The sequence below is a fragment of the Cibotium barometz genome, chromosome 10 (genome assembly GCF_041138505.1).
Source record: "Cibotium barometz isolate CiBa-2024 chromosome 10, ASM4113850v1, whole genome shotgun sequence".
NCBI classification, from domain to species: Eukaryota; Viridiplantae; Streptophyta; class Polypodiopsida; order Cyatheales; family Cibotiaceae; genus Cibotium; species Cibotium barometz.
In genome coordinates this window covers 35,504,933-35,521,011 of record NC_141055.1, presented here as the reverse complement: position 1 = coordinate 35,521,011, position 16,079 = coordinate 35,504,933, and the positions used below count along the sequence as shown (strand labels likewise).

The window sequence follows — 16,079 nt, the reverse complement described above, 5'->3', positions numbered from 1 at the left end:
ACTGACTTGTCGAATCCTATTTGAAGTTAAAAGCAGAGCTGCAATCAGTGAGTTTCAAGCTAAAGTATAACTACTACTCATTGAACACCGAAGCCAAATTTCTGTATGCAAAGAAAATTGCTTTTAAGCTTTGGTTATAAATTTACTGCCCTTCAAAATTTAGATATATGCCGATCGCCAATTTCACGCAAAAACAAGAAATTGTGCACAAATAAAGTGACAAGAATATGTGCACACGCACATGGAGGAAGGGGACAGGGCCCATGAGACCACCAGTGATATAATATGAGAGATAGGAAAAGAAAGAGAGATTGACAACACCTCCATCCATCAAAGATACACTTCATTAAAAACTCAAGGGTTTTTTCTCCTCAAAAATTCTGTGATGCCAAATACCAAAGTTTTACCTTTTTGCAAGAGAATCTAACAAGCATTCTCCTTGATTCCAGGTAACAGCAACATTCTTAATGCGGTGGAGTAAGCATGTAAAAAACATCCAGCTGAATTCAAAATCTCTTGTGACATCCACTACCAGCCAACCTTTGTTGTGCCTGTAGAATTCCCATGCAGTTCCACAAAACCATCTTGTGTTCAAATTGATCAGTTTTCCGTCGTCGTCATTAACTATGCACATCTAAATTCACTCTCCTCCTCATCAAACTCATCAGTCGATTTCTACATCCTTATGGGTCATCACCTACATCCCCCCTTTTTCAACAAGAGCAATTCTTCCATTAATCTCAACCAAATGACTTCACCTTTATCATAGGAGAGTGATTGTACCACTAGTACACCAGTCTATACGTAGGGGTGCAAGGCGATGTTCTAGTATTCATCAAATGATTCTCGCAATACACTGAAAAACCCATATTTCCTCACGAACTCCCACTTACACTCCTTCCCTCCTTGTTCTCTCACTTCTGCTATGCCTTGCTCTTTTTCCATTACTTAACAGATAACATGTCAAAGACCTCTAGGTCCTGGCTTTTCTTTTTACACATGATGCTTCTTCAACCCTTCGTTGTGTCGATTCTAATTTACTTCTGCCTTGGCATTTGAATGCCCGCCCCCCTCCATTTTAAGAAGAACGTTGCATGTTTCTCATCGGCATGACCAACTTGAACTCATGCACTCTTGATCCTCTGGAACAGCATGTGTGCAATTGAACAAAGCATTTAGCTGAACCAAAGTCATATAATTACACTGCTGTGTTGTCAATGAGAGGTTCTTATGCAAACCATCGAGAGACATGGTATTTGCAACTTATCCCCATCTGCATGTATACATCCATATGAGAAAGCAGTGATAGAGGGAAGAAAGCTAAGAGTTCACCATACCACCTAGACATAAATATGCCATGAGCAAAATCGCACCACGTGGCACAGGAAAAGCATGTGGTAAATGGCTTCCCATCCAGATAGCTGAGAGAACAAATGCCAAAACGATATCATATCCCTTGCCATAAAGCCATCCCATTGTCACTATGCCATACTGTAAAGCCAGACCCCTTGTCCCACCAATCAGCCAAGCCACTAAAGAAGCAAACCTGTACCATACTGTGTGCTCTTTATTGTGCGGCATGAAGAAGACAAAATATGTTAAGGCCAATCGAACCCCAAAAGCATGCCAGATAAACCCTACGAGGCAAAAGATAACAAGAATTTCCACCATTGAAGTCTCCCAGCCTTGGCGCAAAAACAGACCTCTGTGTTTGATCCATGTATCTGAATCATCCTTAGACCCAGAGTATTTGCCTGCCCTTCCTGTTGTTTTACCAAAACCAGAGTAGTATTCACCAAAGTCCCCTTGACTGGTACTCCATCTTGAATGGAATTCCCATATATCTTCATTAGCTATGGTTTTCCGGTAGAATGCTCTAGCTTGCTTACAGCTGCCTCGTGCTCTTCTCTCGTGGATAGAGCTGTATTGGTGACTTTTGTGGATCTTCTTTCTAGCTGCATGAGCTTGCATCTTTAAAGAATGATCATAAGCATGTTTGCTGGTCTTGTCAGATAAGGTCTGTATGTTCAACCGCACAATAAGATGATAAATAACAGAAAATTTTTTAAAAAAAAACTATGAATTTTTTAGAAAAAAAGAAATTCCAGCTATCAAAATTGCCACCAAAGGCTACTCACCTCATATGCAAAGCGTATTGTTTTAAAAACTTCAGCAGCTCCAAAATTGTTGTTTACGTCAGGATGATACTGGATACACAGAATAAAACTAGTTAAAGTTATAGAATTTACAATGCTTAGAACTCAGGGATGTGCTCGATCTTTCCTGCATATAATGGCCCGATAACGATGGTGGGCAGAGAGAATATATATATATCTAGATGAATCCAGGAACATGCCCAAATTCACCTTATAAGAAATTGCAATTTATAACCTCATGGTGGTCATCCACAAGACAATAAACCATCATCTCCATCATTCTTTCATTGAGGGTGTGGTTCTTTTGGAAATTGCCCAAAGTACATGTGTATGGCCTATCTGTCTTAGTGTATATTCTATTACTGTTGTGAGCAAAAGCCAATGTGGGCTGAAGGCCAAAAACTGGGAATACCCTTAGGATAAAACTGCTCCAAGTACAACCCAAGTCACCCAAAAGGGGAACTTGCAAACTTGGTGGGGTAGCTTCTTATTGTCCCATGTTAGCAAGTTCACTGCATAGATCCAGACAGGCTGCTCGTGACATGCTTTGACTTACAAAGATTATTATTATTTAGAAGTAGCAAGGCTAAACTTTAATGCTGCCTGGCATGTATGCCCACGAGTGCCCTGCCCAGACAGTCTGACCTGCCTGCTACCCAAAACTGGTCTGGCTTGCCCGCTGCACAGACCCAACCTACACCCATGTGCAAAATGAGCTTAACCCAGGGCTGCCCGTCACTTAGATAGGACAAAATCTTCTGATCTGGACCATTTGTGAGAAGTGACAGAATGCATCTCCATCTTGTAATTTTCATGCACAAAATGGCCAGACACCTCCACTAGTCTACTTAACGTAGTGAGAGTTTTGTGTGTGTGCACTCAAGTTTGGGAGCGTTACAAACAACCTGTGACATGCACGATTCCCTGACATCAGGTGCATGTGTCATGGCTGCCCAAAATCATGTCAAAACCTCTTTAGAGGTTGTCGCCTGGTTGCTACATGATGTCCGCATTGAAATATTATGGGCTGCTGGAACTCACTCCATATGACCCTAGCATGCTGTATGACTCTCTTAAGTTAAATGGCTTTGGTTATTAGATATCCTTCTAGAGACGTGCTCACAGACCATTCCCTTACTTGTGTTGGAACAGTGGGACGGATGGATAGTTGTGAAAATATGCTTTAATCATGCCTCTGAGCTTTGTCAAATATTGTCCACTTTAGTCTCCTGATACATGCTTGAACGTGTGTGAAACGTTTTGCCTCGGGTTCAAGACCACCTTGTTATCTCCAAAAATGGTATTCCTGCACCAACTTACCAACTTACCAACTCACCTACAGAGCCACGGACTGTAAAAACGCCCTCTGCCTCATTTTTGTAGCCCGCCAGACTGCCCTGCCAAATGTTTGCGACAGCTGTTTGGCTGACAAGTGTCCAGCTGACGTTCAGCTGACAAGTCAAAGTCACATCCAGCACCCACTTGCAGCCCTCTCCATCAACTACCTACTTCTAGCGCTTTTGCTGGGACCAGCGCTGCATTCCACCATGTATGATAGTTAGCCATGTCCTCTGACAAGAAACCTGCTCTGAAGCAAGAGGGCTGTAAAAAAACAGCAAATTGTAGAAGCTCTGGGGGTCTTCTTTCAGCCCTAAACACCACTGGAAACATGCTGATGCAAAACGCAGACATAAAGAGAGAGTAGAGAGAGAGAGAGATGGCTGGAAATTCAGTATATTCTAATGGTACAAAAAGGTACCTACTTCCACAGCCCTAGGCTGCCTCTTACAAAAGGTGAACATCACCAAAATCTGTCCCTAAATGGGACCCTAAGGACCCACCCCTTATGGGAGTGAATGACTCCAATAATCAGCACATGTGGCCTTTTATAGTACTCTTGGGACATTGGAATGCTCGCCGACCTGCAGTCGGCCAGCCGACTGGTTATATTCAGCATTAAAGCTGCGCCATCTGGACATCATTCCTTATATTGCTACACCTTCAGCCGCCTTATCCTTTGGTCCAGCCGACGTCATCTTCTGATGCAGCCGACAGTCCCACTTGCAGCTGACAGCTTCCTCTTCATGTCCTCCATGCCTTGCTCCAAGTCCACACTGGCTAATCTGCACTCTGTGCTCCATAAATCCTCGTTCTATCTGGTTCATACTCTTTATCTGGCTGCCTCTTCTGGACCAGCATCTGAGAATGTCCATGGCATCTTTCATGCACATGACACAAATAGCCTCCTCTCAAATTGTGTACAGCAAGAGGAGAGAAAGAAGAAAGGGAGGGGGGGTGGAAAAAGAGAAATAGAGAAAGCAAATCTCTCAAGAACCCTGTCCTCAGCACCTAGAAGAGAGCTTCAGCCTCCAACAACAAAAACACAGCAGTCCAACAGTACAGATGCAGAAAACATAGCAAATTGACGAAGCCCCTGCTCCAATCAGAAAAAACGCAGTAGTTTCTTGCCTGTAGATCAGCATTTTGCTCTGATACCATGAAAGAAAGAGCAAACACACCTTGTAGGCCCAAACCACAAACGTGCGTGGATGGTGCCACCAGACTGTGCAGCAATCACATGTTACTCATTGCCAAATGGTGCACCTACCGTGGGATGACTACTGGTATAAACATGTAACTTTGGGATTACCAAAAAAGAGACTTTTTAATGAATCAAGTGTCACTGTTTCGCTCGTCATGTTCTATATTGTCTCTTGAGTCAACTTGCTTATCACTCAAGTCACTGTCAGTCTTCGGTGTAGAGTTGTGTGAGTGCGTAGTGTATTCGAAACATGACCAGGTCCAAAAGGGAGTGAGTGAGTGGAAGGAGAGGTGGAGAGATCAAGCCATGGTATGTGGAAGCATAGACATGGACAAGGAGGAGGGAGAAAGAAAGAAAGTTATATTAAATGTCTTCAAAAGACCAAGTGGGTCTATGAGACCAAAAGTAATACAATAGTGTCCATGTAACCTCATCATGGTAATAAAGACTAGAGCTATGAGCTGGGAATGTCAAATCCGAGCCATATGATACAAAATGGGACCATCACCATCATACAGCCTATGGAGCTAACCCCCTGGTAGGAGGAGGGGGCCATCAAGGACATCTGTAGAAGGCACTGTAGATCTGCTGGGCGTAGGAAGGTGGCTTTGTGCCTCTCCAAGATCTCCTCAAGTTGGGGCTGATGTCTGTGTCGCTAGCGAGGGCTAGAGAGTTTGGGACGTCGGGCTCGCTGTAGTGATGTGGCCCGATCTAGAGTCACACCACAGTGGGGCCTGGTGGGGGGTCGGACACTCCAGAATGTGTGGCTCGATGAGGCTGCGGGTATGTCATCCATGGCTGGTGTGGCATCGTCTTGTGGTCAGAAGATCTGAGTGATGGTCACTTGGGGCCAGGGTGGATGTCTCCCACATGGTCTCGACTCCCTAATTAGTGAGTCTCTGTGGCAATGAAGCTCTAGGAAGAGGCCTAGGCACTGCCGATCCGGGTAATCCATGACCTGGATAAGGGTCCAAACCCCTCTCTCAAGAGACGTGGAACCTCCCTCGAATCTCATAATATACAGTGCACCTGCATATACGAAGTGCTCCTCTGACTCAACCTCTCGCTAGCACAAAGTGCATATTCTCTCCTCACACGGGGTATTTTCATGGCTCTCCCTGTCTCTATTCTCAAAGGGTGTGATGACATCCACAACTGGCCCATTGCAATCCGCATGGCGTGTGACATGTATATGTCAAGATATCTAGCCCTCAATATGAAACCATCTTCTGTTAAGTCTCATAAGTATCCATGTAGCACTGTCGTTTGTGTGTGAGTGGCTCGTATTGTGATCTAGGTATGCTGTATGGATAGTCCCAATAAATCATATCTGATCACCCGGTTGTCATCCTAAGAGAACCTGATGAATGGGGAGTCCCGCTCATACTGGAGTGGCGGGAGGCAATCCATCCTGAGTCCCTGCCTCGTGAACCAAGTGCATACTCGGCTATACCATGACTCGTGCCCATCTGCTGCTAGCTGCTGGGAGGACTGCCTTGGGAGTCTCTAGGGGGCCATGGCACTGATCTTGTGAATGTATGTGATTGTTTGGAAGAGTGCCTCTATTACCATGGATATTGCAGCAAACTTTGCCAAGATAATATCATGTGGGACCGATGGTTGGCTGCATGTCATACTGGAGAACATCATGACCTCAGGCCTCTCTATCTTCTGCCATTTGGTCGCTGTAGGATCAAGTGCCCAAAAGGGTGCTCCATACATCAAGACCAAGGTGTCAAATAGCCACATCTTGGTCCTCAACTCCTAGAAATGGGCCTAGAAGCATTGTCTCTCCATAAGAGCAAGAGAAAAATACCCTCACATTAGTCTAGCCTCTGCAACATGGCTCATCGAGAAGACCGGTCCAATAAAAGCGACTCCCAACTTCCAAGTACACATATGAGTGTGAAATCTCCACTCATCTGCCCATGTTGGTGAAGCTCAATCAAGATGTGAAGAGGGGATGTGTTGAAGACCATTGTCACGTGCATCCCGCACTTGGATGCCACGTAGACATTTATGTACAGAAGGTGCAGGACCTGGGATGGTGAACTGGTCCCATGTGAGCCCAGTCCGGGACGAGTCAGCCAGGGATCTGTCTCAGTCGTCCGAGGTCAGGTGTGCATTGTCCTGCACATGAGTCCAAGGTCAAGTGTGCACTGTCCTGCACATGAAACATTGCCAGTCCGCGCTGTGAGTCTCCCTCTAGAATGATGCCAGTTCTGTGTATCTGGTATGGTACCGGATGCCAGATCACTGAGTAGATAGTGGTTAAGACAAGGGGCCAGCCCATAGGGCTACCCCGGATCTTAGTGTGGGCATGGGAATGGTGTAGAACCACCCCCATGAGGGCCAGGAAGACCCAGGCTGAACCCACCAGCCATGGAGGGGCTGTAGGACAGCCCTAGGGCAAGATTAAGGCAATTTCCAAGAGATTACAGCCTTTATATGGCCGTAGGGCAAGTATGGGGCAGCCCATACAGGCTGCCCAGCCCTTGGATTGTGGGCAAAAGCTGTGCCCAGCCCTCTGGAAGCAAGCGCATGATGCCCAGCCAGTTAGGAAAAAAACGCAGCATTTTATGTGATTTAATTCACCATTAAATGCTGGAAATTCAGACGTGGGAGTATTTTATGCTGGCCGACTGCTCATGATTGGGTAGTATAAATAGGAGAGTCCATAATCCCAATTGTTCATCTCATTCTCCACCAAGAGCTCAAGCATAAGACGCTAGACAAAGCCAAGAGGGTGCTAAGCAAAGGGGTGAAGGATTCAGGTCAAGGGCAGGGTATTCCCAGCCAAGAAAAGGTCCAAGATTGCTGTATTTTCTTTCAGATTTCTCATCATTCTAATAAAGCAAACACACCATCCGTGGTGGGGGCCCTACAGAGGGTAATTGGGACCCAATACTGTGTCCTCTCCACCTCTCCCTCTCTCTCTCTATTTTCTACACTTCTCCTTTCAATTTGTGCGTTAATTTCCGTCGCGAAAAGAGTGCTGAATTCTGAGTATTGAAGTTACCGATTCTTCTCCGAAGCTTCCGCATATTACAGTGGTATCATAGCCTACTTCAAGTACAAAGATTCAGCAAAGAAACCAGAAGTTTTTCTCGCTCGTGTGGTTGGTTTTTAGACGCCGGTGGACTACCCCTTTCGGAGTGACTCCTGTCCCTCGAAGGACGGTTGGTTTTTAGCCTCTGGAACCCTCCGGACGTCTCCCCCACAGATAGTGGATGGTCAGATTGCGTTCCGGAAAGGAATTGCATTTTCTTGCTATGGCGAGCTTCGACGACGAGAGAGACCAAGAACCATGGGACCAGAGTGCACCGGGCAGCCCAGCTAGGGCACAAGGCTTGAGTGTCACAGACATGTTCCAGCAGATGATGCGAGCAATCGCAAAACAGACAACCAAGTTGGATGAGCAGAAGGCGCAGATCTTGGCTCTGGAGGAGCGTACCCGCTCTCCAACATCGCGTTTTCCATCTCCTCCTCCCTCTCCTTCCGTATCCCAGATACCAGATCCTCGACACAGGGACCCTCTCGCGGGGTCACAACTGCAACCAAGCTCCTTGCTTTAGTTGCAGATGCGTGCATTGGAGATCCGACAACAAGACGACGACGCCATGCGACGCGTGGAACACGAGAGTTACCTCAGAGCTTTGGACGCCAGATTGACACCAACGGAGCCCTCGAATCATTTTCCCGAGAAAATGAACTTTAGTAAGTATAATGGTAAACTCAATCCCACAACTCTTTATTCATGGTTACATCAATTTGAAGCTTACTTTGCCGCAATGAGGAAAACAGATACCGACAGAGTGATCTTAGCCAGTTGGTACTTGGAAGGTGAGGCCATTCCTTGGTGGACTCAGTGGGGTCATGCCCACACCAGAGCAGGTATGGCAGCTTATGTGTGGGATGAGTTCGTCGTCCGCGACCTTAAGCAGCGGTTTCTACCGCCCCACTACCTTGAGCAACTCGAAGACGAGTTCAGGGGAGCGTGTCAGAACGCGCAACCAGTCCTTCAGTTTGCCAATAAAATTTCGACTTTATGTCTGCAATTAGGCTTATCTGATACGGGCAAGAAAGGGCAGTTTTTGTTTGGCCTGGATACGCAAATCCAATGGGAGGTGTGTATGTTTAGGCCAGCCACCTTTGAAGACGCACTCTTGCTTGCGCAGAGTGCAAAAATGAAACACAATGGTGGCAAGCCCAAGACTTCCCAGCAGGCTTCTCCCAAGGCTAACGCCTCAGGGCGCAAAAGCCAGAACCAGACAAGGTCTCCCCCAGGACAGAGCCCGGGAGCCTCTGGCTCCAAGAACTCGAACAATGCGTCAAAGCTTACTCCAGACCAGAAAGCGGAGGCAGGCAAGACTAGTGGCAAGTTAAGTGCTAAGGAGCTTTCTCAGTACAAGGAGAAGGGTAGATTGTCCTTTTGTGATACAAAAGGACACACTTCTCGGGATTGTCCGAAGAAGCCTCCAAAGCCCGCCGCCGCCGCCTCCACAGCTTCCGTGGTGAGCTCAGCTCCCACACAGACCCCAGCGGCGGCTAACCCTAGTTCTTCAAACCCCGGTGCTTCAGTTGGAGCAATTATTAGCCAGGAGCTCGAAGATAAGTAGAAGGGCGCCCATGACCAGGAGTATGAGCGCAACGAATTGCTCAAGTCCTTTGGCTACATAGGTGGCCAGAGAGTCGTTGTCTTGTTTGACAGCGGCAGCACGGAGGATGTGGTCACGGAACAGGCCGCTAGGCATGCCCGTTTCGAGCTTACTTCCGTGGACAAACAAGTTGAGGGTTTTAGCACAGGTATGACAACGAGCGTCAAGTATGAAGCTCTAGGTGCTAAGTAAGTGATTCAGGGCATAGAGTTTGTGCGTGACTTTATGGTTGCCCCTCTTGTAGAAGCAGACATAATTTTGGGTATTCAGTGGTTTCACAAGTTTCTTCCTGATGTCAAGTGGGACAAGCACACGTTCCAGATCAATCGGAATGTGTCAAACGCCCCAATGACCATTAAGTGTGAGCCAGGTATTCCGAACTTTCCGCCCATAAGCCATTTACAGGCTATGCCAGCAGTCAAGAAAGGTGCACACTGTGCGATGATTTACATCCAAACAGCCCAGACGGTGGCCAGTGCTTCCGAGAAGTACTCGGTTCTCCATGAAAAGTTCCAAAAGATTTTTCTTGGGGACAGCCTCCCTTCCCAGCTCCCCCCGTCCCGACCAGAGGATCACAGGATTGACCTCCTCCCAGGCTCGGAACCCCCAAGCAAGTTTCCGTATCGCCTTTCCAAGGCAATGGAATCGGAGTTGGACCGCCAACTCCAAGAATTGTTGCAATCTGGCTTCATCCGCCCCAGCGTGTGGCCATTTGCAGCATCGATCTTATTTATCAAGAAAAAGGATGGGTCTTCTCGATTACGTGTCGATTATCGTGCACTCAACAAGCTGACTATCAAGAGCACATTCCCGATGCCTCGAATTGACTATATTCTCGAGAGGCTGAATGGAGCAAAGGTGTTCTCGAAACTGGATTTAAAGAGTGGGTACCATCAGGTACGGATTGTGGAGGGGGACATCCCAAGGCAGCCTTTCGTACAGAACGGGCCCACTATGAATTTGTGGTCATGCCATTTGGCTTGACGAACGCCCCAGCTACATTCGACTTCATTAGGAGGGGTCGTGGTATTTTTCTCTGCTGGCCGACTGGATGTGCCCAGTCGTGAGGGCCACTAGTGCTGGCCGACTGCATGATGGGGCCATATAAATAAGGCCCATTGCCCCACATTGTACTCATTCAGTTATTTCTCGGGATCTTGTGTATAGAGAAGACTTATACGCCTATCTCTCTCCTCCTCTTGTGCTGTCTATTTTCTGCACTCTACTTGCTCTTGTGATCTCAAGTTAGGTTATCATTTCCGCTGCGTATTTTGACATGGTATCAGAGCCCTAGGCTCTTGATAGATCTTTGGAGTTTTCTGAGCAAGAGGGGGATAGTTACGTTGCCCATTGGTGGACTGTTTGGACTGTTCGGGAAGAGAAGTTGCAAGAGGAAGGCGGGCTAAAGTGCTGGCAACCACTTGCAAGTTTAGAGTTTTTTTTCCCCACCCACCCACCCTTTTTCAGTTACATCCCCGCGATGGCAGAATTGTTAGAGATGGCTGAGAAACATGTGAAGATCCCGACTCTCCCCACGTTCCTAGTGGACCATTGGTTGGACGGGAACAATTACGGCATCTGGAAGGTGATGATGGAGTCTGTGCTGGAGTCATATGACCTTGCTAATTGGAGTTCCTGTCGATGAAGAAGGACCGAGAGGCACAGGCACAGATGTGGGATCGTGTCAACGCCAGGGTCCGGTCATTTATTTTCCTCGATTGCACACCACAAGTGATCAATCACGTAAAGCACATGACGCTGGCCAGAGGCATATGGCAGCACTTGGCTTCTCTTTATAACAAGGTATCACCCATGTAGAGGATCTCCTTGGAAGTGCAGATGCGGGTTATGAACCCTGCAAAGTCATCGATGATGCGGAAGCACATTAACAAGCTGCATGCTCTTCAGCAGGAAGTCCTCCAGGCTGGGAAGGAGATATCGTCTGAAGACATGGCCATTACTTTGCTGTCCCACTTGCCTGCTCAGTATTCCGCTTTCTACTCCTCTTTGATTACGAGTGGCAGGCTCAGCACCATTACTTGGGAGGAGCTTGTGCCCATGGTCTTGGACCAGGAGGAACGTTTCACAAACCCTCCTCACAGCGGAGGTTCGGAGGCCTTAACTGGCCAACGGTCGAAAGGCCGGAATAACAACAAGGGCAAAGGGAAGGCTTCACTGGAGAAGTCTTCTAAGAAGAAGCCCGACTCAGAACGAGAAAAGCTGAAGGCCGAACGATCCTGCAATGATTGTGGCGAGAAAGGCCACTATTGGAGGAAGTGTCCTAAGCGGACTGGGAAGAGTGCTGATTCTTCAACCTCAGCTGCAAAGACTCTTGCATTTGTGCACTTAGAGATGATGGACTCTGATGCTTCATCGTCTTCGAGCGAGGAGGCAGTTGGCTTCACCGCGAAGGATACCCGGGAATGGATTCTTGACAGTGGTGCTTCCAGGCACATGACTCCGTCCTGTGACTTCTTTTTGGCTCTGAAACGGCAGTCAGGTTGCATCTTTATTGGCGACAACTCCACTATTCCGATACACAGTGAGGGCCGGATGAAGATTATTCCCGACGGCAAGGGGGGCAAGCATGCTTCCCGTGTTCTTTGTCCCTGCTCTGGGTTTTCATCTTCTGTCAGTGCATGAAGTATGCAAGACTGGCTTTTGTCACCAATTGGCCGACCATTTGGTCCATCTCCAGTTTTTGCGTCTCGTTCACTTGAGGCCAGGCCGGTGTCTCGTGTGAAGAGGCCAGTATTTTGCTGACATGGACGGGAGCCAGACTGGTGCCACCCGCGTGTTAGCAGGATGGTGTTGTATGGACGGGAGCCAGACTAGTGCCACCCGTGTATGACCTGGACTGTGTTCGACCCATGGGATTGTCACGCCATGGAAGAGCCAGTATTCGTGCCGTGTTTTGCCTATGGGACTATCACACCCCATAGGGAGACTCGTGCCTGGAACTGTGTCTTACCTATGGGACTGTCACTCCATAGGAAGACCAGGTTTTTATGTTTTTATGTCGTGCCAGTTTTTGTGCCGACAGATATTTTGTACTAGTTCCATGAACGGGAGATATGTCCATGTTATTATTTGCACATGCACACATGATTTGCATGTTTGAAACTGTTTTTGCATGACTTGTATTTTTGTGTTTGCCTGCTTGACGTGTTACTTACTGAGCGGGGACGCCTGCCAGTGAGTCGTGAAGTCTGCTCTGTATTCTGACAAGTTTTGGTGCATGTGAACAGGTGGTAAGTATGTCGCACTTGTTGTTTTTAATATTGTATTCCTAACCTTTTGTTTTATAAGGTTAAGTGTTCACATTCATTTAAAAGTGGGCACCCACTTAGGGGCCAAGGTGGGGAGCCCCATAAGTGAGTGTGGGGGTGGGCATGGTCACCTACCCACACTCCTCACCCACATGCAAGCGTGGAAATCACTAGTGTAACTCCACCTTAAGTTTTATAAAAAAAACCTTCTCCTTCAAGCGTGGATCATCACCCGGTGATCACCTTCTTACGTTGAGAAACCGGCGACCATCTCTCTTGCGCTTGTTTTTTCCCAGGCGGCTGGCTGCTCTACCGATCGCACACGCTTCAGGCTGCCCACCATCTACTGGCGGCTGCAAGTGCCTGTCCTTCAGCAAGGCTGCCCACCATCCACAGGCAACTGACCACCATTTACTGACGGCTGCCCATTCAAATCAGCCATCTCCACCTCCACTTCAAGAACTGCTGCGCTGCCTTTTCTCAACAGGCGGTTGTGTGCACTTCTACAGCCAGACATCTCCCATCTATACAGGCTGCGCATCATCACCTGTAGGCGATTGTGCGCAGCATCACCACCTGCAGGCAGCTGTACACTACATCTCCAGTAAAGCCGGTGGCTGTGCGCTCCATCTCTTGCGAGCTGCTCATCCTTTCCACGCTGCAGCCAGACATCTCTTCCCTTGCTAGCGGGTACTCCTTCCCTCACAGCAGGTGGCTGCGGTTTTTTGCGGTGGTACTTGTCTTGGTGGTTCACCACGAGGCGACTGTTTCTTCAACAAGGTGTTATATCTTCTAAGACTGCCTCTCTATTTCCTATTTTGAAAGAGGTTGCTCATCTTATCCACCGGCGACTACAAGAGGACTTCACATCTCCTGGGTGGCTTCATCTTCTACACAAATACCACGGGTATTGGTTCTCTATCAGCCATCCACAAGTGAATTTCAGATTTAAGTAAAAGTATTTTGTGTTTAAATCTAATAAGGGATTCCCGACTCCCTATACGGCCTGTAACACGCGGAAGCTCTGGGTAGTCTTCTTTCAGCCCTAAACACTCTTGAAGACCTTCTGATGCAAAAAACGCACCATGATGCAAAAACGCAGGTAGAGAGAGAGTAGAGAGAGGTAGAGAGAGTGAGAAGTGCTGGAATTTCAATATATACTATGGTACAAAAAGGTACATATCTGTACAGCCATGGGCTGCCTTCATAAAAAGGTAATAAACCCTAAAATCTGTCCCCTATGGGACCTCCTATGATCCAATCCCCTAGTGGGAGAGAATGCCTAAGACATTGAGCAAGGGGCCCTTTTTATATGGGATTTTTGACATTTTATGCTGGCCGACTGCTGGTCGGCCAGTTCCATGTCCAAACAATCCCCTTTTTGCCCTGCCCGACTGCTGCTGGTTCTTGCCTTTGATGCGCATGCTGCCCACCCATCTGCTGATGTAAGCCGACAGCTCCTCTGGCAGCCAGCATCCACTGCCCTGCAGCCGACAGTCATCTGATCATGTTTTGCTCCATGTCCACCTCAGATGAGTCACCTGAAGCTCCTACCTTCTGGTTCTACTGGTTCATAATCTTTATCTGTTTTGCCCCTTCTGGATTTAGCCCTAGAAATGTCCATGGCATTGCTGATGCACATGACATCCCCCTCTGCTAAACTTGATGACGGGAATCCAACCTGCTCTTGGATGACTGTCATCATCCCAATCCTGTCCCGAAGTCCCTCTGTCATCATCCATCCCTGGCAAACCTTTTTTCTCTGAAAATCCGTTCTGTTCTCCAAACCACTCTGTCTCTGATGAAGATCTATGCATCTGGTCTTCCTCTAGTCCACAATCCATTCCTGCCCTGACTCTGAACACCGTCTTGGTCTTCGTTCCTGGAACTGAGTCTGGCACTCTCACATCACCCCTTGGAGGATCAACCTCCCTTGGGACCGTTCCCTTAGAACCCATCTGGCTCACAGAACTGCCATCCCCATCTGGCACTGTGGAACACCACCAACAAACCTCCTGGGAGTTCTTCCCGATCTGTGTTCCTGCCTTGGGCTTCGAATCCGTGTACTTTCTTGTACCTTGGACCTGTACACCATCATATGGGACTGAATCAGTGTTTAGATTGGCTGGGCCTGATGCTCTGATACCAATGTAACACGCGGAAGCTCTGGGTAGTCTTCTTTCAGCCCTAAACACTCTTGAAGACCTTCTGATGCAAAAAACGCACCATGATGCAAAAACGCAGGTAGAGAGAGAGTAGAGAGAGAGAGTGAGAAGTGCTGGAATTTCAGTATATACTATGGTACAAAAAGGTACATATCTGTACAGCCATGGGCTGCCTTCATAAAAAGGTAATAAACCCTAAAATCTATCCCCTATGGGACCTCCTATGATCCAATCCCCTAGTGGGAGAGAATGCCTAAGACATTGAGCAAGGGGCCCTTTTTATATGGGATTTTTGACATTTTATGCTGGCCGACTGCTGGTCGGCCAGTTCCATGTCCAAACAATCCCCTTTTTGCCCTGCCCGACTGCTGCTGGTTCTTGCCTTTGATGCGCATGCTGCCCACCCATCTGCTGACGTAAGCAGACAGCTCCTCTGGCAGCCAGCATCCACTGCCCTGCAGCCGACAGTCATCTGATCATGTTTTGCTCCATGTCCACCTCAGATGAGTCACCTGAAGCTCCTACCTTCTGGTTCTACTGGTTCATAATCTTTATCTGTTTTGCCCCTTCTGGATTTAGCCCTAGAAATGTCCATGGCATTGCTGATGCACATGACACGGCCAACACCCGTTTAGTGCCGGGTTGTCCAAGCTTTATTGGAGAACCTCGGTCCAAAGGTGCTGAGATCAGGGAGCCAGGCGTTAGTACGAGAGCGCCTGTTTGTGCGTGGTCTCGGAACACCAATGAGGCGCTCTCCGCGGAGTCCAGTGAAAGCACAGGACCGTAGAGACTGGACCACACTAGTGATCATTCTGCTTCGAGCATCTACATCGAATTTCGACTTCGAGCCTATTTGTTTGGTTCTGTCTTCATATGTACATGGACATCATCTGGTTCTTGGAACCCATGGAGCATTGTATTTATTAAATACTTATATTGAGGGGGGGGGTCGGCCCGTTCCGACCCCAGTGCTGGTGTCCATCTTTCCATTTCATTTTCATTTCAATTTCAAGTTGAATTAAGTTGTCTATTTCAAATTGTGGTTTTAAAGTTGTGCTATTAAGCGTGTGGGTGTCCAACGGAGTCTTCCCACTTGACGGGATCAGTTTCATTGGTATCAGAGCACGGTTGTTTCCCTCTTTCTAGTGGGGAAACGAACCTGTGTGTTGGACATCCAGCTTTTAGCAAACTTAAAACACAATGGACAGCCAAGGTAACCCTTTGGAAGTGCCAAATTCGAGGGGTCCATCTAGTGCCTCTCGTGGGTCTGATGCCCTGCGAGGAAGACA

General features: G+C 47.7%; 1 protein-coding gene across 1 annotated transcript in view; it reads right to left on the bottom strand.

Moving 5' to 3' along the window:
• Positions 1 to 328: 328 nt before the first annotated feature.
• LOC147634835 (Chaperone DnaJ-domain superfamily protein) overlaps positions 329 to 16,079 on the bottom strand; it is a 30,653-nt gene continuing 14,902 nt past the window's right edge. Inside the window, exons 2-4 of the mRNA XM_086804020.1 lie at positions 2,139 to 2,207; positions 1,374 to 2,019; positions 329 to 1,273 (exon numbers count right to left, since the gene is read on the bottom strand). Coding sequence (XP_086660146.1) covers positions 1,215 to 1,273; positions 1,374 to 2,019; positions 2,139 to 2,207 — 774 coding nt within the window. The 3' untranslated portion in view covers positions 329 to 1,214. The remainder of the gene's footprint in view (positions 1,274 to 1,373; positions 2,020 to 2,138; positions 2,208 to 16,079) is intronic.